The 23,541-nt window shown below is 48.9% G+C and overlaps 1 protein-coding gene across 3 annotated transcripts in view; it reads right to left on the bottom strand.

Moving 5' to 3' along the window:
- The window catches only part of U2SURP (U2 snRNP associated SURP domain containing), an 835,376-nt gene that overhangs the window by 434,780 nt on the left and 377,055 nt on the right, over positions 1 to 23,541 (bottom strand). For all 3 annotated transcript variants that reach the window (XM_086943721.1, XM_086943722.1, XM_086943723.1), the window contains one exon: positions 22,017 to 22,179. In XM_086943721.1, coding sequence (XP_086799847.1) covers positions 22,017 to 22,179 — 163 coding nt within the window. The remainder of the gene's footprint in view (positions 1 to 22,016; positions 22,180 to 23,541) is intronic.

The following is a 23,541-nucleotide window of genomic DNA, read 5'->3' as shown; positions in this document are numbered from 1 at the left end:
CACCCGGGAACCCCCTGACCCCCACTGGATAACATTGGGCCTCAGCACTCTGCACCCGGCTGCCCTAGTACAGCCGAGGGTGTAACAAGGATGCATCCCTGACGCTGGGGGACCCCTGAGTCTACCCCCAAAACCTCAACTTCCACTATCAAATACTTACCTCAAAGCTGATAATACGATTTTCCTCCATAAGATAACTTTGACTGTTTTTCTTGGAAAAGTTTTTAAGCCCCAGACTAGCTAATTTCCAGCCAGTCCTGGTGCCAAATAGGCCTCAGGGCAAGGGATGGCATCCCCAGGTCTGGTGGAAGCCAGGCTTGCATATCAAAGGTAGGAGAGGCTTTGATATGCAGGTGGCCCATTCTTCGTAGCGTGCTAGCTACAAAGTCCCCTTGCTCCTTGCTCCCAGTGAAATCTGAGAATCTTCAGAGAACTTGGCCTTGGAGCTTTGGACCTTGGCCCCCAAACCTTCCAATTCCAAAAGGTAAACCACATAAAAAACATATTTGAATTGATTTTCCAATTACCTTTTTCCTCCCATAGGGAACGTATTGTACGTAATTGCGCACAACTATAATACTTGCATTTACTGAGATTTTTCCTTATTGCAAAAAGTATTTACCTTGCACACGAAGTTCGTGGTCTAAATATGTATATAAAAAGTAGTAATATTTTTCTAATTCGGTCTCGACTTCTTCTTTGAGTGTGTGCATCATTTATTACCTCTGTGAGTAAAACAAATGCTTAGCACTACCGTCTGATAAGCCTAACTGCTCGCCAAAACTAGAGCATTAGTATTATCTACTCTTGCCTCTGTAAACCAATAAGGATCTCTTCGACCTCTCTGCACAGTGTACCCCGTTGTGGTGCACTATATAGAGAGGTGGGTTTCCTACACCTGGGTACATTTTGTTGACTTCTCAGTCAAAACACTAGGTGGCTGGAAAAAAGGTAACCAGGTGCAAGACTATAATGGACTTTATATTCTTATTATGAAAGAACATCTGTTAAGTAACTGTGTTTCTGAAAAATTGCATCAGTACTTTGTGGACCTAGGTCCAGTCTCTCACAAGATTGGGAAAGAAGGGTGACCATTAGGTCAAGACTAGGGTGTCCAAGAAGTCTCACGGAGGGGGTGACCAAATGAAAGAGAAAGAAATTGGGCAACCTAAAGATATAAGCAAAGTGACCTCTAAAAGCCCTCAAAAAATGTTTGGGGGGCCGAGAAAACACACGGGCTGAGGGAGCTTCAATTGCAAAGCCAATGGTCACTGACTGCAGACCCGATTTGTCCCAAAGAGAAACCATCAAGTGCACCTCCAGCTACTGCTGGGGTGGAGAGTCTGGCGATTGGATCCTTAGTGTGCCCTGACCAGGGATGAGAATCACAGAAGTTACCCCAGTATCTGTGGGGAGGGGGTGGGGGGCATTGGATGTCTGACCCACCAACATGCAAAAATACAATTAGCAGATTGTGATCAAAAGGATCAGAGTAGAAGCACTGAGAGATACAGATGCAAGTGTTACTGTGATGACTGAAAAACTTGAATCTCCAAAACATTATCTGGCTGGAGAAACTTATCCAGTCACCAATGCTGATAATGTGAACATGGTTCACTTGATGGCTATGGTGTCCTTGGAGTGGGAGGGGTTGCTGGTGAAAAGAAGGTGGCCCTGTCCTCTGCAATTCCTGTTGAATGTCTGCTAATGAATAATCTGGAGTCCTCAGCATGGGCGACAGCTAAGGCCCCATGCAGCCATGCTGGGAATCCCTGAATGAGTGTGCGTAAAAACCCGAACACAGCCCAGTGAGCCCAGGGTGAAAAAGAGGAGTTGGAGTCTGGAATATTGGCCCAACACTCCAAGAGAAATGTTAAGAAATCTGAGAAACCAACTTCTGTACAGCCACAAGCTCAGGTCCCCTCTCCTCACTGAGACCTGTCAGCCTCAGAGGGGAATGAGTCCAAGTAACTTGACCTTAAACGGAAGAGCTCCTAGGCCCAGGGGGACCCTCTAGGGAAGAGCTGTGCTAATGAAAGAGGACCTGTCCTACTCTTGAAAGCCTGAGACATCAAGTTGCTGTACAGCAACAGAGAGATGTCAGTGGCTCCCACTGGACTTATTGGGAGGAGGGACTCCTGTATTCTGAGGCCAGATACCCTAAGACTGGTGCCACTAGGAGAGTGGTAGTGTCTTAGCAATACAGAGTTTTTACTCTCATTGCCCCATGACCTCGCACTAGCGGGGCATCTTGGCCAGAGCAAGACATGGAGTAGGCTAGTCGCCCACTTCTACTAGCCAGATATATCCGAGAAGGTGTGAGGGGGGGGGGGGGGGGGGGGGGAGGGGGTTGAATTCATGGGTCACCTGCCAAGCCAGTGGCAAGGCAGGTAACCACCAAAAGGGCCCCTTAATTCCACTCCCAGTGGTTAGGGTTCCCTTGGAAAGAGCAGGGGTTGATGTTGTTGGCCCCTGGACCCTCCAATAGCATGAGGGAGCGGACCTTTACTGGTGGTGGTGAAACATATCACCAAGTACCCTGAAACTATACCACTTAGGACTGTCACTGCTCTTGCAGTTGTCAGAGCCTTCTTAAGTATTTTTACAAGAGTGGGTTTCCCTCCTGAGGTGGCGTCAGAGGTAGTAACTTCATGTCTTGATACCCAAACGCCATGTGGGCTGAGTGTGGGGTGACATGCAAGTTTACTAACTACAAATCAATGGTTTAGTTGAGAGATTCAACAAATCGGTGCAAGGTATGATCATGGAGGTCCATGAAAAACTCAGAAGATATGATATCCTTTTTCCATCCCTGCTTTTCGCTTACAAAGAAGTGCCTCAGAAGGGAGTCAGGCTCAGCCCCTTTAAACTTCTATTTGAGCATCATGTGAGGGGACCACTGTGTTGAGTTAGGGAAGGCTCAGGGAGACCTCTCAAACAGCCTAAACAAGACACTGTGGGCTATGATCTTGGCCAACATTTAAGGATGGCTGAGTACATGGGTAGAGCATCCAAAAGCCTTCTTGCCTACCAAGAGCCCCAGAAGCTCTGGTATGACGAAAAGGCTGCTCTGGTGGAGGTCCCTCAAGGCACTACGGGACGAGTGGACCCTACTCTATCCTTGAGAGGAAAGGTGAGGTCACCTATCTGGCTGACCTAGGCACTTGCAGGAGCCCTCACATGGTCATTCATGTCAATTGCCTGAAGCCTTTCTATGACACAGCTGATGTGGCCATGCTGATGGTCACTGATGAGATCAGGAAGCAGAGACTGAACCTCTCACTGGCTTACTCTCCTACAGCCCAAAAGATGGGTCAGTTTATTGAGTAGTCTTCTCAGACACCCTCTCCGCCCAACAGCAAGCAGACTGCAGACAAGTCCTGGAGCAGTATGATGAGCTATTTTCCCTAACCCCTGGTCAAACAACTTGGTGCACCCATGATGTGGGCACTAGGGATCGCACCTGTCAAAAACAAAATCTACATACAGTCTGAGCAAGTTAAGGAGCGTGTCAGAGCTGAAGTCAGCAAGATGCTGGAACCTGGAGTTACCGAACTCTCTGAGAGCCCCAGGGCTAGTCCAGTTGTGTTAGTCCAAGGGTCAAAAACCAGAGCTGAGGTTTTGGTGGACTACAGGGGCCTCATCGCAGTAACCAAGACAAATGCACACCCAATTACTAGAGCGGATGACAGGTTGGGAGCAGACATACTTCTCTATACTTCTGATTTGACATTAGGGTGCTGGCAGATGGGTCTGACCACAGGAGCAAAATTAAAATCAGCATTCTCAACCCCAGGTGGACATTATGAGTTCACAGCTATGCACTTTGGATTTAAAGAATGCCACTACCACCTTCCATAGGCTGGTGAATAAAGTCCTTTCTGGGTTGGAGACATAGTGTAGCATAACTGGGCGCTATTGTGGTCTATAGTCCCACTTGGTAGGATCACCTGATCAACCTTGGGAAGGCCCTGAAGGCACTGAAAGCTGCAGGCCACAATATCAAGTAAAGCAAGTGCTAGATAGGGCAGGGCCACAGTTGAATACTTGGGCCACCTAGTAGGAGAAGGCGAAGTTCAACTCTTACAGCCCAAAATCCAGACAATTCTGGATTGGGAATCTCCAACAACAAAGACTCAAGTCAGGGAATTCCTTGACTTGACTGGGTACAGAAGGTTTAGGAAGGAGTATGGCACCATTGTGGCACCCCTCACAGAACCTACCTCCAAGAAAATGCCAAAGAAAATCAACTGGAAAGTGAGCTGTCAAAATGCTTTTGGCACCCTGAAAGAAACAATGTGCTCAGCACCCTTTCTTAATGCTCTGAATTATTCAAAGCACTTCATAATGCAAACCAGGGCGCTCCAAGGTCGATCCTGGAGGGCCAGATCCATGCCAGATTTTTAAGATAACTAAATTGATCTAAATGAGGATATGCTAAAAATCTAGCATGAAGCAGGCCCTCCAGGACCTATTTGGAGAAACCTTGTGCAGACTGATGTCTCTGAACATGGGATAGGAGCTGTCCTATCCCAGACCAACGATGATGGCCATGACCAGCCGGTTTCTTTTATTAGCAGGAGGTTACTCCCCAGAGAGCAGAGTTGGAGTGCCACTGATAGGGGAGCCTTTGCTGTGGTTTGGTCGCTGAAGAAGCTAAGACCATACCTGTTTTGAACTCACTTCCTTGTGCAAACCGATCCCAGACCTCTCAGATGGCTGTTGGAAATGAAGGGGTAAAACCCCAAACTGTTGAGCTGGTCCATGTCCCTACAGAGTATGGACATTTCAGTAGAGCACAAACCTGGGACCGATCATGCAAGTGCAATGGCCTTTCCAGGCTTAACCACCTAGATGAGGACTCTCTTGGGAAAGGTTAATCTCGCTGTCTTTTGTTTGTGGATGGGCTTAGAAGGAAAGTGCCTAATTTTGTCATGCCCCCTCTCCACTCCCCCCATACACACCTTGTGCCTGGTAAATGATGCAATTTTGACAGAAGTGCACTGCGTTCCTGCTGCACAGGTCCTCAGTGCCAGACCTCTTTCCCTAAAACTGTACAACTGTTCCCCCAATGGGCAAGATCTTTACTACCCCCTTTAAGTCCCTAGTAAATGGTACCCCTGGTACCTAGGGCAGGGAGACTAAAGAGGGTCCCTAAAGGCTGCAGCATGTATTGTGCTACCCTAAGGAAACCCCTCGCCACACTCATGCAAACTGCCACAGCAGGCTGCGTGACATGGTGTAGAGAAAAGTGAAGATGCACCGTGGCACATCTCCTGTGTGCCATGCCTGATGATGATGCATGTAATATAATTAAGTCAGCCCTAGAGCAGGCCTTACAACCCTACGGCAGAGGTCTTTATATTACATGTGAGGACATATAATAAATAATAAAACAGTACTAGGAATGTATTCAGGATTGTAGATACTCTGATCAATCCAGAATGCTCAAAGAATGAGATTGTGCCCAGTCAGGAACTATATGACAGACTCACAATCTTCTTTGAGGACAAGATCAGTAACATCACTGATGGCTTAAATTCAGGTAGTACGCCCAAGGAGTCACCATCTGCTAGACGAGCCGGGGGAGAAAAATCATACTCCCTGGACCACTTTGACACGCTCTCTGCAGGTGATTTCGAAAAAATAGCCATGGGAGTATCCTCAGGATCCCCTTTGGACATTGCCACATAAAATTTTGAAGGAGCTGGCCCCTGAACTGTTTCCGGCATTACGGCAGATCTGTAACCAATCCTTGATGAATGGCTCTGCGCCGGCGTGCTGGAAACAGGCGTTGGTCACGCCCCTGTTGAAAAAAGCGTCACTTGACCCAGCCTGTCTAAAGAACTACAGACCTATTTCCCTCCTACTAAATCCAGTTAAAATCTTGGAAGGAGTGGTTAGTAAAGCACTCTCCCAGTTTTTAGAAATGAATAACATTCTGTACAAGGTGCAATTTGGATTCCGCCCAGGCCATGGGACGGAGACTGCAATGGTGACCGTTATAGACGACCTACGGATGCGAGCAGACAGGACAGTCAGCCATATTGGTTCTCCTTGACCTATCTGCCGCATTCGATAAGGTAAACCATGGGATTCTCCTGTCCAGGCTTGAAGAGGTGGGAGTGACGGGCACCGCCTTGAAGTGGTACTGTTCATACTTCTCCAACAGACAACAAGCAGTAGCTCTCCCCCTTTTCAGTCCAAGTTTTCTAACATACTGCATGGTATCCCGCAGGGATCGGCCATCATCCCCATCCTGTTTAAGATTTATATGAGCCCACTACCTGCCATCATTAGATCTCATAATGTTAAGTTAGTGAACTATGCAGATGACACCCAGCTCATCCTGTCTTTAGAGGGTGAGCAATCAGTGTTGTTAACAGACTTCCATGCATGTCTGCAGGAGTCAGCAACCTGGCTATGGGAGAACTCTCTTCAATTTAACTCTGAGAAGACAGAGATTCTACATTATGCAGTAGGAAGAATCCCCTCTACACTTCCATCTAACTTCTGGCCAACTCCCTCTAGTACCTCACTGGCTCCCAGTAATGCTGTACACAATCTGGGAGTCATGTTTGGTAATAAATTGATATTAGAAAAACATGTCAATAAGACAGTTGGAAGCTGCTTCAGTTTGATCAGAGCATTTCGGAAATGTGTTCCGATGTTCTCTCTGGAGGCCAGAACGCTGACAGTTCGGAGCCCTATCCTCAGCAGACTGGACGACTGCAATGCTCTATTATTAGACTCTCCTCGATATCTGATTGAGAGATTGCAGAGAATACAGACCATGAAGGCAAAAATAGCATTACAGTGTTCACGCTGTTCTTCTGCCTCACAGGCAATCTCAGATTTGCACTGGTTGCCAGTCTCGCAGAGAATACAATTTAAGGCACTGTGCATAATGTTTAAGGCCTTGCATGGACATGGACCTGAACCCCTGCAGGACAAACGTACCTGGTATGCCCCCCACCCCCAAATGCTCCATTCCTCATCGGCAAACCTGGTGAGGGTGCATAGAGTCAGGAAGGTTAAATCAGGAGGCAGGGCCTTCTGCACAGCAGCACCCCTTCTCTGGAATAAACTTCCATCAGATATTAGACAAATAAATAATATCCTGCAGTTCAGAAAAAGGATAATAATTTGGCCTAACCCCCGGATATGCTCTCTGGCACCCTGCTAACTCCCTCTGGGCAGGTGATACAGTCCTTTCCGCACTCAGCTAACATCACAGCGCCAGGTTACCCGCAGGGGTGTCAGTGGCGCTTTATAAGCAATGATAACAATATCTGCATGAGCAGATATGCCCCTAGGATGTCCATGTCTATTCTTGGACATTGCCAGTGAACAGGTAAGCCATCCTGAGTAAATGTACTGGGGACTGGTGATTAAGAGTTCCCAACCTACATGATGGCTTCACTGAAACTAAAGATCTTTGGTATTAAACGTCTCATATTAATAAGCCTCCACTGATGGATTTATTTATACATACACTCAGAGGGCACCTTAGCAGTGTCACCTAAACACCTAATGATGTATAGTGCTTTGGCTGACTGATGCAGACCAGCCAGCCACCCCAGACAGGTTTCTGACCCCCTGTAGTTGAGTGCCCACGCTCTGAGGGCAGAAACAATGCCCTATCCAGCCGGAGGTGTTGTCTCCTCCTCCAAGCATGATGGCCAAGTAATCGGCATATCAAGGCAGGAGGCTAAATAGACCTCTGCCACCTTTGATATGTGATGAGGCTTCTCCCGGACAGGGAGAATGCCACTCCCTGCCCTGGGCCCATTTAGCACCAGGACTAGCGGAAAAATTAGTTAGTCAGGAGGCGTCCTTCCTATCAGACAAGTTCCACTCCTAAGGAGGATTACCCAATGTGAATACACTAACTAGAATTTCACAACTTAGATTTTTGATGGAATTACGCTCACCTGGTCAGGGTTAAGCCCACTTCCCATAGGAAGTGGTCATATAGAGTGTAGTCACCCTAAATGTATGTAGCCCATTGGCTACTACCAATCACTCACCATAATGCATCTAAATGGAGCATTTAGGAGGCACCCCTGATACCAGGAACTTAGATTTGAAGGATCCAGAAGATGAGGACAAAGAAAAAGCTGTAAAAAAACGAGAACTAAAGACTTGCTGTGGACTTTTGGCATCAAACCCTGCCTGCCTGCACCAGTCTAGACAATTGTAACCAAGTGACTAGTCTTGCAGCTGAGCAGCTGCCAAGAACCCCGATAAACTGCCAGCCCATCACAAAGTGACAGCAATCTCCCTTGCCGACCGCAGGCACTGAAGATGGTAAATCCGTTTCATCATGTTGCAGCTCCCTAGCCAGTTCGACACATCAGCCGCTCAGGAAGAGGTACCTGTGCTCTCAAATGTCAGATTTGTCTCCCCAACAAATAAGAGGACACCAGGACTGATGGGAGTCGCACAGCACTAATGCAAAGAGTACCGGACCCCTTGCAGCAAACAACCTGTGAGAGCCCAATCCGGACTTCCACTGTTCCAAGACCGAGCAGCCGTTGAAGGACGTGAGCACCGCATGGAGCCACTTCCAGAGTGGGCCAGCTGTCCTGATTTCTGCACCCTCAACTGGCGAGACTGACAAACGAGAGAGCCTTTAACGCACAGTGCACAGCCGACCTATCAACTCAGCCCCCGAGCACCCTAACCCGGGTACCCGAGAACAGACTGTGCCTACTTGCTCTCAGGACCCTTGTGGCCTGACCACCCTGTTGGGAGCTCCCAGACTTTTCCATAAGTCCCCCTCTGCAACCTGTTTCTAGGTTGACCCCCTTCTTTCCACTGGCGAAGCACGCAAAATTTCCAACCAGACCAGCACCTCTGCTCCCGGGCGCCCTAGGGCAGGTAACAAGTAACTGCTGGTGGTAGTTTGGACCTTGGCCCCCTACGAACTTAAGTCCTGAAGGAGACCCCCACCAGAATCCAGAGCGTACATAACTGTATACACCATGTGCCTTTTTCCCCATAGGAAAACTGCTGTGTAAAGATGCATTTAAGTGAACATTTTACATACCTGGAAAAATCAATATTTTAAACAGTACTTCCAAAATTGATATAAAACAATGACTTATTTTTCTAAATTGGTCTCAGATTTATTCTTACGTGTTCCTCCCTTATTGCCTCTGCGAGTACAACAAATGCTTAGTACTACCCTCTGATAAGCCTAAACTGCTCACCCACACTACAACAAAAGAGCATTTAAGTGGTATTGGTTTACAGAGGCAAAAGTGTTACCTGGACTCTACACAGTGTACCTCGCCATTTGCCCACTATATAAAGAGGCAGCTTCCTACACACCCCATTTCCCAACAAGTAGACTTAGTATAGAGCAATAGGACCAGCTTTGGCTGCATTGAAATGGCTTACAGAAGTGGCTGATGGCGGGCCTGAAGTTGCTGTGTCAGAGACAACAGGTCACCACCACCTCTGTTACTGATTGGAGTGTCAAATGGTGTATTGATGAATATAGCCAACTTGTGCTTTTTAAAAGCCTCTACCTGCACCAGAAGAACCTACCAGAGGGTATGTTACCTGAAACAAGGGATCCACATTGGAACTGGGTCACAGGAGAAAAGCCCTCCATCTTTACCTCATTTCCCCATGGTGATATAAAGATAGGCACCTTGTGGCTTTTGTGCCTATGGGCAGGCCCGGACTGGCCGTTGTGGGCACCGGGCAATCCCCCGGTGTGCCGCAAGGGTGGGGGCCGGTTTTGGACACCTGAAGGCCGTTTTTGCCACAGGACCGTTTATGCAGCATAGCTGCAAAATCGGCCCTGTAACAAAATCGGCCGAAAACCGGCAAAGTGCTCTCGCCCTCCCCTGCCCCCCCCCCCTCCTCCCCCCCCCCCCCCCCCCTCTCTGCCCCACCCGGGGAGGGCGAGCACTTTGCCAGGGCCGGTTATCGTTCCCAGTCCGGCCCTGCCTATGGGCAGGGCAGTGGCCCAGAGAAGCAGCTTCTAGATTGAGGAGGATATTGAGACTTCCCCTCTAAGGAGGCTACATATTTTAGCCCCATCTCAGGGACTGCTTTTGGGTGCATCAGCAAACAAATGCTCTAGTGACAATAAGCACAGGGCTTGAAGCCTGAAGATTGTATGGAGATATGGTCTGGAAATTGAAGAAAAAGCATGAAAAGACCTGTATCAGCGGGAAAAAGAAACTGAGGTCAACAGCATGATTTGTTATATTAAATGGTTACCACGCCTGCAGCAAAAAACTTTTTAATCCATTATGGCAATTATTAAGGCACAGACATCCATTATTCTATGATTCTTTATTCCATTACTAAAAACAAGCATTTGCAATGCAATAGGTCTCGCATTATTTAAGTTTGAGCTATTAGCATTGTAAATGGCAATTGTTTTTTGCTTTATGCTATAGTTTTTTTTTTACATAAAAAGCTTCATATAAAATATGTTTTATTAAAGTTATTTATGCAGTATCTAAATTTTGTTTGCATACAACAGTATAATAATATCTTAGTAAAAAAGTCAAATATTTTAATGGAAATTCACCAAATGTTCATTTATGTGTTGGTTTTGAAAATAGCTAAATTAATAGCTTTGTCATTTACAATGCCAATAGTTATAACTTTCGCAAATGTGACACCTATAGCATTTGTAATGCAACATTTGTATTTACGTGACTTAGATGTATTGATATTACAAATAACAATGGCTTTTAATGTTTTTTAATACTTAATAAAAGTGATTGTAATTTATAATGGCAATAGCTTAAACTTTTGTAAATAACTTTTGTGAAGATTATGTTCAGTGTATTTTATTGTAACAAAATCCAAGAACAGAAGTGAAATATTAACATCTTTTTGTGACATTTGTAATAAAGCTTGAAACATTGAGAGAACATATTTGTGCTGTGGTGGTGCTGAGTGATGCTGTGGTGGTGCTGAATGGGGCTGTGGTGATGCTGAGTGATGCAGTGGTGATGCTGAGTGATGCAGTGGTGATGCTGAGTGATGCTATGGTGGTGCTGTGGTGGTGCTGAGTGATGTTGTGGTGGTGCTGAGTGGTGCTGTGGTGGTGCTGAGTGGTGCTGTGGTGGTTCTGAGTGATGCTGTGGTGGTTCTGACTGATATTGTGGTGGTGCTGAGTGACTGTACTCACTGTCACTCTGCACTCACTGTCACTCTGCACTCACTGTCACTCTGCACTCACTGTCACTCTGCACTCACTGTCACTCTGCACGCACTGTCACTCTGCACGCACTCTGCACTCACTGTCACTCTGCACTCACTGTCACTCTGCACGCACTCTGCACTCACTGTCACTCTGCACTCACTGTCACTCTGCACTCACTGTCACTCTGCACGCACTCTGCACTCACTGTCACTCTGCACTCACTGTCACTCTGCACTCACTGTCACTCTGCACTCACTGTCACTCTGCACTCACTGTCACTCTGCACTCACTGTCTCTGCACTCACTGTCACTCTGCACTCACTGTCACTCTGCACTCACTGTCACTCTGCACTCACTGTCACTCTGCACTCACTGTCACTCTGCACTCACTGTCACTCTGCACTCACTGTCACTCTGCACTCACTGTCACTCTGCACTCACTCTGCACTCACTGTTTCTGCACGCACTCTGCACTCACTGTCACTCTGCACTCACTGTCACTCTGCACTCACTGTCACTCTGCACTCACTGTCACTCTGCACTCACTGTCACTCTGCACTCACTGTCACTCTGCACTCACTGTCACTCTGCACTCACTGTCACTCTGCACTCACTCTGCACTCACTGTTTCTGCACGCACTCTGCACTCACTGTCACTCCGCACTCACTGTCACTCTGCACGCACTGTCACTCTGCACGCAATGTCACTCTGCACGCACTGTCACTCTGCACGCACTGTCACTCTGCACGCACTGTCACTCTGCACGCACTCTGCACTCACTGTCACTCTGCACTCACTGTCACTCTGCACTCACTGTCACTCTGCACTCACTGTCACTCTGCACTCACTGTCACTCTGCACTCACTGTCACTCTGCACTCACTCTGCACTCACTGTTTCTGCACGCACTCTGCACTCACTGTCACTCCGCACTCACTGTCACTCTGCACTCACTGTCACTCTGCACGCAATGTCACTCTGCACGCACTGTCACTCTGCACGCACTGTCACTCTGCACGCACTCTGCACTCACTGTCACTCTGCACTCACTGTCACTCTGCACTCACTGTCACTCTGCACTCACTGTCACTGCACTCACTGTCACTCTGCACTCACTCTGCACTCACTGTTTCTGCACGCACTCTGCACTCACTGTCACTCTGCACTCACTGTCACTCTGCAGTCACTGTCACTCTGCAGTCACTCTGCACTCACTGTTTCTGCACGCACTCTGCACTCACTGTCACTCCGCACTGTCACTCTGCACTCACTGTCACTCTGCACTGTCACTCCGCACTCACTGTCACTCCGCACTCACTGTCACTCTGCACTCACTGTCACTCCGCACTCACTGTCACTCCGCACTCACTGTCACTCCGCACTCACTGTCACTCTGCACTCACTGTCACTCTGCACTCACTGTCACTCTGCACTCACTGTCACTCTGCACTCACTGTCACTCTGCACTCACTGTCACTCTGCACTCACTCTGCACTCACTGTTTCTGCACGCACTCTGCACTCACTGTCACTCCGCACTCACTGTCACTCTGCACTCACTGTCACTCTGCACGCACTCTGCACTCACTGTCACTCTGCACTCACTGTCACTCTGCACTCACTGTCACTCTGCACTCACTGTCACTCTGCACTCACTGTCACTCTGCACTCACTCTGCACTCACTGTTTCTGCACGCACTCCGCACTCACTGTCACTCCGCACTCACTGTCACTCTGCACTCACTGTCACTCTGCACTCACTGTCACTCTGCACTCACTGTCACTCTGCACTCACTGTCACTCTGCACGCACTCTGCACTCACTGTCACTCTGCACTCACTGTCACTCTGCACTCACTGTCACTCTGCACTCACTCTGCACTCACTGTTTCTGCACGCACTCTGCACAACATCTAATTATTTTAGTTCCTAAAATTATCTTGCAGAGTAACCTAAATTGAGGACTGTCAGGAAACGCAAAAAGAGTCTGCAGAAAGAAAACCGTATCCATTACACCAAACATTACCAAAGGTTTGCAACTTTTTCGCTGAGGGGGAATACTAAGGAAATACCAATTTTAGGCCTGAATGTGCTGTTTGTCACGTAGTAATATGTTCCCAATATGTGCTGCTCAACCATGACAGCCAAAACTACTTCTACCATGTCATTTCCGATGGGAGCCAAATGTGCATCTGTACGCTGTTTGGATCTGGGGGGAACATCATGCCCGCATTCTGAGTCTTTAACGAGCTCCGTGGAGCCCACCTTTTTACACTAAAAATAATGCAGGTGATACAGGTGCAAAACGGAGGTTGGGCAGAAGATCGGCATGTCATTTAATTAATAATTGATGATAATCAAATGCCATGCCGATCTTCTGCCCAACCTCCGTTTAACACCTGTATCACCTGCGTTAGTTTTAGTGTAAGAAGGTGGGTCCACGGAGCTCGTTAAAGAAATCAGACATAAAAAGACAAGGCAAAGCCTTCTCTCTGGCTGCTTTAACAAGCTCCGTGGAGCCCGCTTTTTTACAGTCTGGCTTCTTGGCTTGTGTATCACTGCCGTACTCCTGTTCTCCTGTTCTACTGAACAGGAATCCCTCCCATGCCAGTTCCTTACCTTACTTGCGAAGAGGATCCCACGGTGGGCAGCAATAACGTGCCTCAAACGGTCAGAGGCGAGCTGCATATGCCAGTAATGGCGACTACTACGCCTGTGAAAGCACGACTCGTACGTACGTGCGCTCTTGGGCCAAATAATTTTCCCGGATTATGCAGGCAGCAAGTTTTTTGCGCTGCAGCTGCAATAAGGTCAATTTTCCCAACGTGAGCGCGGCGCCCCTGGCTGCTCATGACGGCGCACCGGGGCGCCGCGGCGCACAGTTTGGGAACCACTGTTCTAAGCATTTTTTATGCAGCGTCGTTTTGCGCCGGCCTGCGACCAGGAAGTCAGGCAGGCCGGGCGGGACAACCGGAAGTAGGAGGGCGGGAGCCTACCCCGCCTCCCACGGAAGAGCCGCGATTGTTTGGCGCACCGGAGCAGGCAGGAGCCTACCCTGCGCCCCGGTGCCGAAGAAGGGAAGAAGAGTCTTGCTGCCGGTGGGAGCCGCTGCACTGAGGATGCCGGTGAGTGGGGCGTCGCCTTGTTGGGGGGGGGGGGGGGGCATCTGTGCGCGCGCGGCGGCGGACTGTGTATGTGTGTGAGCGTGCATGTGTGTGTGTGTGTGTGTGTGTATGTGTATGTGTCCTGGAGTCTGTGTGTATGCGTGTGTGTGACGGGGGGGGGTTGCCTGTCTGGGTGCCTGCGTGTCTGTGTAAGTGTAAATGCGTGTGCGTGTGTGTGGAGCCGAGAGGCGAGGGGCTGGTGTGTGTGGAGGGGTCTCTGTGTATGCGTGTAGGTGACGGGGGTGTGCCTGTGTATGCGTGTGTATGTGCGCATGCGTGAGTGCTGTGTATGCGTGTGGCTGTGATGTGCGCATGCGTGAATGTTGACGCGCGTGCACGCAGCTCAATCCAGCCAGGATAAGCTCGTCACAGTTTCTTGTCCCTCATTCCCCCGTGTCAGACAGCTTTAAGTCTCCAGCCTGGACGCATCCTTCGGATGCGATGTCCAGGCGAGACCTAACAAGGTTAAACAAGCATTTACATGCAATGGTTTCGCCTTTTGAAAAGTTTGAGCTAATGGCATTGTAAATGACAAAATTTGTATTTATGAGTTGGTTTTGAAAACAGATAAATAAATTGCATTGTCATTTACAATGCCAATAGTTTAATCTCTGGCAAATGCCACACAAAAACACACAGACCCACACACACACACACACACAGACCCACACACACACAGACAGACCCACACACACCCACCCAGAGCCACACACACCCACCCAGAGCCACACACACACACACACCCACCCAGAGCCACACACACACACACACACACACACCCAGAGCCACACACACACACACCCCCAGAGCCACACACACACACCCAGAGCCACACGCACACACCCAGAGCCACACGCACACACCCAGAGCCACACGCACACACCCAGAGCCACACGCACACACCCAGAGCCACACGCGCACACCCAGAGCAACACACACACACCCAGAGCCACCCCCCCCCCCCCAGAGCCACACACACCCTCCCAGAGCCACACACACCCTCCCAGAGCCACACACACCCACCCAGAGCCACACACACCCTCCAGAGCCACACACACCCACCCAGAGCCACACAGAGAGCAACACACAGAGAGCCACACACACACTGATTGCGAGTGAGTTGGATGCTACGTAGTGCGCTGAAGGCGTTTCTTTTATTCTTTTAAACTTTGTATTGCTTTTTAAAATTTGTGACTTGCTTAGTGAAATTGCGACTTTGCACAGCATCTTGAGGCACTTTACCCATTGCCAAACGTTACTTCAGCAGTGTCCTGGGGCAGAAAGCCGGGACCTGCCCTTAAGAAAAAGCCATACTTATTTCTGAGTCCTAAGCCATTTAGCTCCCGGTTACTCACCTCGAGTGTAGTCGAGGTAGGACTACTAGGGGCGGCCATCTTGGATGAGGAGAAGGCTGGGGGGCTAGGAAGCGAGCGCTTAGCCACGCCCACCCTCCCGCCCTCGAGTGCATAAAATGGAACCCTCTTGCAGGCAGCGCAGCGGACGGGCGCAGCGGGGCGCCGAAGGCGCGCCAAAGGCAAGCCCGTCTGCGCCCGTCCGCGACCAGCCGGGACCAGGGGCCACGACCCCTGGTTCAGCACCGCGGTACTCTAGGGAAGACCTGCTTGCGCTAGGTAACAACATCAGCCCCATTAGCCAAAATACACTGCAGGCACTGAGGCGGGAGAATTTACTGAAACCCGCAGCTGAATCATCTCATATGAAACCAAACCTTAGGACAGGAAGAGTAAAGATAACTTCACTGAGCGTTAGTCTACTTAGCACATGCTCTCTCCAAAAACATAACCTGGAGGTGTTCTCCCTGCTCCAGGAAGGTAACACAGATATATTAGGAGTCACGGAGACGTGGTTAGATGATTCTTCCACGCCCGACTTAGTGGCCGCACTCCCACCCAACTTCGGCGCTATCTCCCATAATAGGAAAGATGGTAGAAAAGGGGAGGGAGGGGGGGGGGGGGGGGGAGTAGCTCTGTTTTATAAAAACGCCTTTAAAGCAGAAACTATCTGTGCAGAAAGCATCGAGGGAGCGGACATCTTAGGGGTCAAGCTTCGCTCTGCCACCAATTGCCTGGCGATAATTATCGTCTATCGCCCTCCCAGAACTCCCCCAACTTTCCTCGAACCTTTCTTGGGATTGGTCCACGACCTCCGCACAAGATATGAGGGTCTTGTGGTGATGGGTGATTTCAATCTCCACTGGGAGGAGCCCACTAGAGACGCAATGTCCAAACAGCTCGAAGAGGCTATGAATGTACTAGAATTAACCCAGATAGTGACAGGCCCAACATACATGAAGGGGCACACTTTGGACCTAATATGGACCTCTGTACCTGCACTGGGCCCGGTCACTACCTCTCCTTGCATTTGGTCGGATCATTACCTATTACAGGGTAGCTTAGCCTTCCCAGGACAAGAAGGAATCCCCACCGCTAAATGGCGGGTAGTGAGAAGGTGGAATTCTATTAATCCTGATACTCTGCTATCTATTTTACAACAACCCTCCCACCGAAACAGACTCCCAGAAGATGACCTGGAGAGGGCAAGTCAAAAAATATCACAAAAATGGGAACATGCTATTGAGACAGTGGCACCAGCACATAAGGTAAAAATCAGGGATAAAGGAAAAGGGGCCCCCTGGTTTAATGACGATTTGAGACTCCTGAAACGTGCCCTGCGCCAGTGCGAGAGAGCCTGGCGAAAGGGGTATGATCCTTATTCCCAAATCTTATATAGGGAAAAACTTTCCACGTATAAACAAGCCATCAGGACTAGGAAAAGGGAGTTCTACGAAAGCAGAATTGCTACAGCACCTAACCCCCAGAAGGAAATCTTCAAAGTCCTCACTGAACTGAGGAAAAAGAAGGAACAACCCCCCTCCTTTACGCAAGAAGACTGCCATAAATTCCAATCTTTCTTTACTACAAAGATATCGGCCCTCTTGATAGAAATCGAAAGCACTCCTATATTTGACTGTCCGGTAATTACTCAAACTCTCCCCCCCACAGTCATCGAGCCTTTAACTTCATTACCCTTACTTACCAAGGAAACCCTGGAAAGAGTGATGAATCAAGTTAAATCTGGCTCTCCGGCGGACCCATGCCCCCCACGGATGTTTAAACAAGCGTGGCCAGGACTGGAGAATGATATATTATTGCTTCTGAATAGCTCCCTTACCTCCGGACAAGTTCCCTCTATCCTTAAGGACGCGCGATTAATTCCCCTTTTAAAAAAGGCTGGAGCGGACACCAAGATCCTGAAAAATTACAGGCCTATCTCTCAACTTCCTTTTTTAGCAAAAATACTCGAACAGCACGTGTTGTCCAGCCTCTCTCACCACCTTGAGAGCAACTCACTGCTGGAACCCAACCACGCCGGTTTTAGGGCCCACAATAGCACGGAATTAGTCATGCTCTCCGTGCTAGACGATCTGCGACTTAAAGCAGATAAAAAAGATCCTTGCGCCCTGGTGCTACTCGACCTCTCCGCGGCATTTGATACGGTCAATCATGACCTTCTTCTGTCGCGGTTGGGGGAGTTTGGTATCCAGGGCACGGCCCACGCCTGGCTGACCTCGTTCCTTGGTGGACGGGTTCAGAGAGTACAACTGGATGACCTAGTATCAGAGGCAGCAAGGATTACATGCGGAGTTCCGCAGGGCTCAGCCCTATCTCCCTTGATGTTCAATGCATATCTGCAGCCCCTCATCTCATCTTTGAATCAGATGGACTGCAGTATATACAATTACGCTGATGACACCCAGATCATCATTCAAATAGGCAACTCCCCAACGCCAGATCAAAAATTGAAGAATATTTTAAAATTTACCGTCAACTGGATGACGGCAAACTTTCTAAAGATTAACCCTGACAAGACGGAGGTGCTTGCAATCACAACATCATCTAGCCCTTGGAGTGACCTCTTATGGCCCACAGAATTAGGAAACCCCCCAGTAAAGGCAGCAGTAGTAAAAAGCCTTGGCATAGTTATTGACACCAATCTCACTATGTCAGCCAAGGTTTCGGCGGTGGTGGGGACTTGTGTAGGCCTTTTGAGACAACTGCGCAAACTGTCTCCCATCCTAAAGGCAGAAACTCTCAGGAGAGCAGTGTCAGCATTAATCCTGGCACGACTGGACTACGGCAACGTCATGTATTTCGGCATTCCGAAAAAACTTACTAAAAGACTTCAGGCTGTCATGAATGACGCGGCCAGACTCATCTTTAATAAACCAAGAAGGACCCCCGCCACCCCCCTTCTTTGTGAGGTGCATTTGCTGCCAGTAAATCAGCGAGCCAAGTTCAAAGGCTTATGCATCACGCAGAAAGCCTTATATGGGCAAGCCCCGAAATATATTAAAAAACGCCTTGTCCCATATGCCCCCAACAGGAACTTACGCTCAGCAGAGGCTGCACTATTGATCTGTCCAAGGTTTAAACTGTCTTCCCTTGGAGGACGGACGTTCTCCCACACAATTCCCAAAGCTTGGAATCAACTGCCTGAGAATCTGCGCAAAGAAACAAAGCTCCTGCCTTTTAGGAAAAAGCTAAAAACCGTGCTCTTCCAAGAGGCATGGGGTAATATCTAGCCTGTTTCCTTTACAACCTGTGTCCACTCGCCGCTAAGCGCTTAGAGACCCCTGGGTGATAAGGCGCTCTACAAATCAAAAATACAAATACAAATACAAATACAAATACAAATACAAATACAAATACAAATACAAATACAAATACACAGAGAGCCACACACAGAGAGCCACACACAGAGAGCCACACACAGAGAGCCACACACAGAGAGCCACACACAGAGAGCCACACACAGAGAGCCACACACAGAGAGCCACACACAGAGAGCCACACACAGAGAGCCACACACAGAGAGCCACACACAGAGAGCCACACACAGAGCCACACACAGAGAGCCACACACACCCACCCAGAGCCACACACACCCACCCAGAGCCACACACACCCACCCAGAGCCAAACACACCCACCCAAAGCCACACACACCCACCCAAAGCCACACACACCCACCCAAAGCCACACACACCCACCCAAAGCCACACACACACTCAGGAGAGCAAGTACAGCGAGGGGGCAGGGATGCAAGCACAGCGAGGGGGCAGGGAAGCAAGCACAGCGAAGGGGCAGGGAAGCAAGCACAGCGAGGGGGCAGGGAAGCAAGCACAGCGAGGGGGCAGGGAAGCAAGCACAGCGAGGGGGCAGGGAAGCACTTCCTCTCACTCCCAGACCCTCCCAACATCCCGTCAGCCTTGCGCAACATCCGAGGGCTTAACCATCCCTGCATGACACGGTCAGCAACGGCCTCTTGGGGTCCGAGGGCATCAGTGTATCATGAACACCACAGAGAACAAGGGGATTCCAGTGAAAGACTGGGTACGGATTGGGGCGCAATTAAGCCAACAGACCAATTCTCCTCGTTTGTGCAACACAGGCCCACCTTACAGTAGGTGCAATCATGGAAAAGCACAGGCTAAATCTTCAAGAGGTGGGCATAGTTTACCAGCCCCCTTCACTCGTGTTCTGGGAGTATTAATCAAAGATGAACCCGTCAACGTACACTCGCGGCTCAGTAAACATGACCTAGCAGTCACTACTACTTTAAATGCTACGGCAAACTTAATGAATGGTTTGGCAGCTAATACACCCAGCCAAGTATTACTCGCAGAAACTAGTAAGAAACATGGCCCGCTCATTATTTGAGGAGTAGGCAATATGTCAGATGTGAAAATCCAATGTTGGGAATAACAGATGCCCCATCCTTTTGCCCCTACTCATCCTTCACCAATTCATCAGTGTCTCAGATGGGACAGGTGTGCTTTTGCTCGTTTGGAAGAACTTTACCACCCTTATCCTTTCTGCAGACACACATGGCCCATCATGTAGTGCCACTGCCCTACAGCCTTCCGAATGGCCCTCGTGCACAGCTAACCAATGGCTCTTTTGCAGAGCTCTAAGCTACCACTGTTAATACCAGCACTCATAGCATCTACTGCAGCTTCCATTGCCTCTTACACATTGCATCTCTCCTACAGAACAAAACAGCTCATACCCAACAGCGTCTGTCCTGAACACACCACCGGCAGAGCCACCACTGTATGGAACTGTCATAATCCGTTATACCGCCCCAATGCTTCTCCGCAGCCTACCTGCATTTACCCTCCACAGCTCATTGGTCCCTCTCCAGCTAGGACCAGAACATACACTGCCCACCAGCCTCTCCTCCACAGCTTATCAGTGCCCCTCCCGCACAGACCACCGGCGCTCGTGCGTTTACCCTTCGGTCCCGAATTAGTTTAATTACATATACATCCAGCTCCCACGGTACCACTGAAACATCCCAGTGCCCAGGACTCACCATGAAGTCGCTACAGAAGCTGTCGTCACCGCAGGGCTCCTTCCTCTCCATGGCTCTCACCCGCTGGATAAAGCTCCGTAGGATTACCGCCTGCTCCATGCTGCCTCGCGACGTGCCCGTTCCCCTATATCAGCAATTGTCCTTCAAGCCCCCATCCAGCCCCGTGCCGGGTCGCTCATCACGCCCGGCGGCTGTTCCCAGCCTGGCTACTCTTCCTAGGCTCGGCGACTCCTCCGGGTAAGAGAGGGACTGGCCGGAACTGGGGGCGCCGAGCCCTCCAACGCCCACATAGAAACAGCAGACGGACGCTACGTTAGGAACCGTGCGTGCGTGAACAAAGACGAAGGACTAGGGATCCGTCGCCGTGGCGCTAACGTGCTGCCATCATCCAATGGGAGCGAACTCAGTCGCCTACTAGAAAGGAATTGAATTGTAGACTGACCTGGTTAACCAGACGAAGAAAGAATGTTTTGTTGAGTATTAGTCAACATGTTGGAGCGGGAATAGCGCAGAGTCTCCAGTATTGACAACCTAATGTGGGCGGATTCAGTTGGCACACGGACAGCGGGAGGGGGGCGGGCAGGCACAGGACAGCGGGAGGGGGGGGCGGAACAGACAGCGGGAGGGGGGCGGGAACACGAACAGCGGGAGGGGGGGAACGGGCACTCACCTGGACTTCTTCCGGTGGCCGTGGTCGGCATAATGACGAAAACAAACACCTAAAAAAAAAAAAAACGAAACTCTGCCCACCGCCCGATGACGATGCAAAAAGGGTGGAGAGGGAAAAAATCTCGGGAATGCCCACGAATCTGGTCCGGCCTTGTCGGACAGATCCGGCTTCCAATGGCTAGCCTCCATTTATGGAGCTAGCCAATGGAAGCAGAGGCGGGACTAAGCCCCACACTGTAGGGGCATAAGATTTCTCCTGGGCGGAGCTAGGAGCTCCGGCCCCAGGCGAAACCTAAAAATATTCAAATGTGTACAAATCGGCATTTGTTGACAAAGTATCAGTAACTGAAAATACAATGTGCATCTTGGACACAATATTTAAAACACAGGAAAATATATTGTTGCCACATACATATGATGATTAAGCAATGAAAGAGGGCTTAAATAAGCCCATGTCAAGTTTATATACAAACATGTACAATAACGTTTTTAAAGGCACAAAGTGCCTTTTGACTTTCTGAACAGTTCTCTTTCAAGTCAAACAAGAGTCGTCTTCAACGATCTCCAACATAGTTTTTACAAAATAAACAACCAGGTAAAATAGTTAGTACCTTTTTGGGAAGTGGAGTTTTCAGGATAGACAGTGATTCAGTGATGCAATCTACTATTTCCTCAGCAGCTTCAGCATGATTAAGACAAAAAACCATAGCATCACCAATATCATTTTTGCGCGGTGCCAATCCCCTCAGAATTTCTTCCAACTTGTCCCTTTGGCTAAAGTTGAAAAGAAACGGTTTCAAGTTAAATCTTTAGAGACATAAATCAGTGAGATTGTCAATATAGGCTTTATCTTAAGTAGAAAAGTTCAACCTATCTATGTTGAGGTTCAGTAGATAAAAAATTCTATGCAGTGTGACAATTAAGGCTTTTACAAAGCAACAAACTGTCCATCCAGTAAAAATGCTACTTGCACATATGCTATTTTTGACATCCACTAGCAAAATTAACATGATTTAATAGGAGGGTAACAAACAGCACAAAGACCAAACTACTACAATTGGACTATAACGTAACAAACCCTAGAATGCGGGAGTAGGTTAAAGAAACCTAGAACGACCAATTAGATAAATACAAACTAAGAAGAAGGTGGATTCATCTCAAACAGCAGTAAGGTAAAAAGGAGAGGTAATTTTTATGTTTTGCTTTATGAGTATTGTCACAACCCCATTCTGAGGGACACGGGGAAGCAGGGGATACTGGGTCCAACTGAGGTGGTTGAGGCCTTTTACTACGGATATCCCGTGGCCCAGCCCACTATGGATTCCACTCAACTGGGTCAAGCACCTCCTTCTGCACCTCTCAGATAGCTAGCGTTGCACAAGCAGTCAAGGCTCCCTCGGAGGGAAGTATAGCTACAGATCAGTGAACACAACTACTAACTCAACATGTACACAGTACACACAATAAATCAATGCCCAGTCAAATACTTATTTTGTATAAAATTAGTATTTTAATTCTAATTCTAGACATGCAAGGTAAACAAGATTAAATAAGCAATAACACAGTTCTCCTTGAAGAAGGCACCCTAGTAGTTATTAGGCCACTCCTAGGGCTACTACGTTCCCATGTAACGGGCATGCTGTTATTCCACACTCACATGCTGTAACATCCAGTGAATGTTAACTACTAGGCCCTGGTCATAGGGTTTTCCACTCTTGGACTCGGTCAATAAGGTGAAGTCACTTTAGAGTCAAGCAGGGCTGCATAAACCAAAGGTGGTATACCCGTCGGGGGCCTGCTAGGCCCAGGACCCAGCTTACCTGCTACAGCGATAGGAACCCTTGCAGCAGGGAAGTGCGGTCCTGGAACGAATCAGTAAAGTCTGGCTGCACACATTCACATGCGCAGCTTCCGCCAGGTTCTGGCCCTCTCTCCTGAGCCATGCTTACCAGGTGTAGGAAAGCGCCCCTTTTGACATGGTTGCCCCCACTTTTTGCCTGGTAATGGATGCAATTTTGACAGACGCGCACTAGGTTCCTGCTACCCAGGTCCCCAGTGCCAGACCTCTTTCCCTAAAACTGTGAAATTGTTCCCCAATTGGCAAGACCTTTAGCACCCCTGTAAGTCCCTTGCAAA

This window comes from Lissotriton vulgaris, chromosome 11, assembly GCF_964263255.1.
Source record: "Lissotriton vulgaris chromosome 11, aLisVul1.2, whole genome shotgun sequence".
Lineage (NCBI taxonomy): Eukaryota > Metazoa > Chordata > Amphibia > Caudata > Salamandridae > Lissotriton > Lissotriton vulgaris.
Note: the sequence above shows the minus strand (reverse complement) of the source record. Positions and strands in the feature narration are given on the sequence as shown.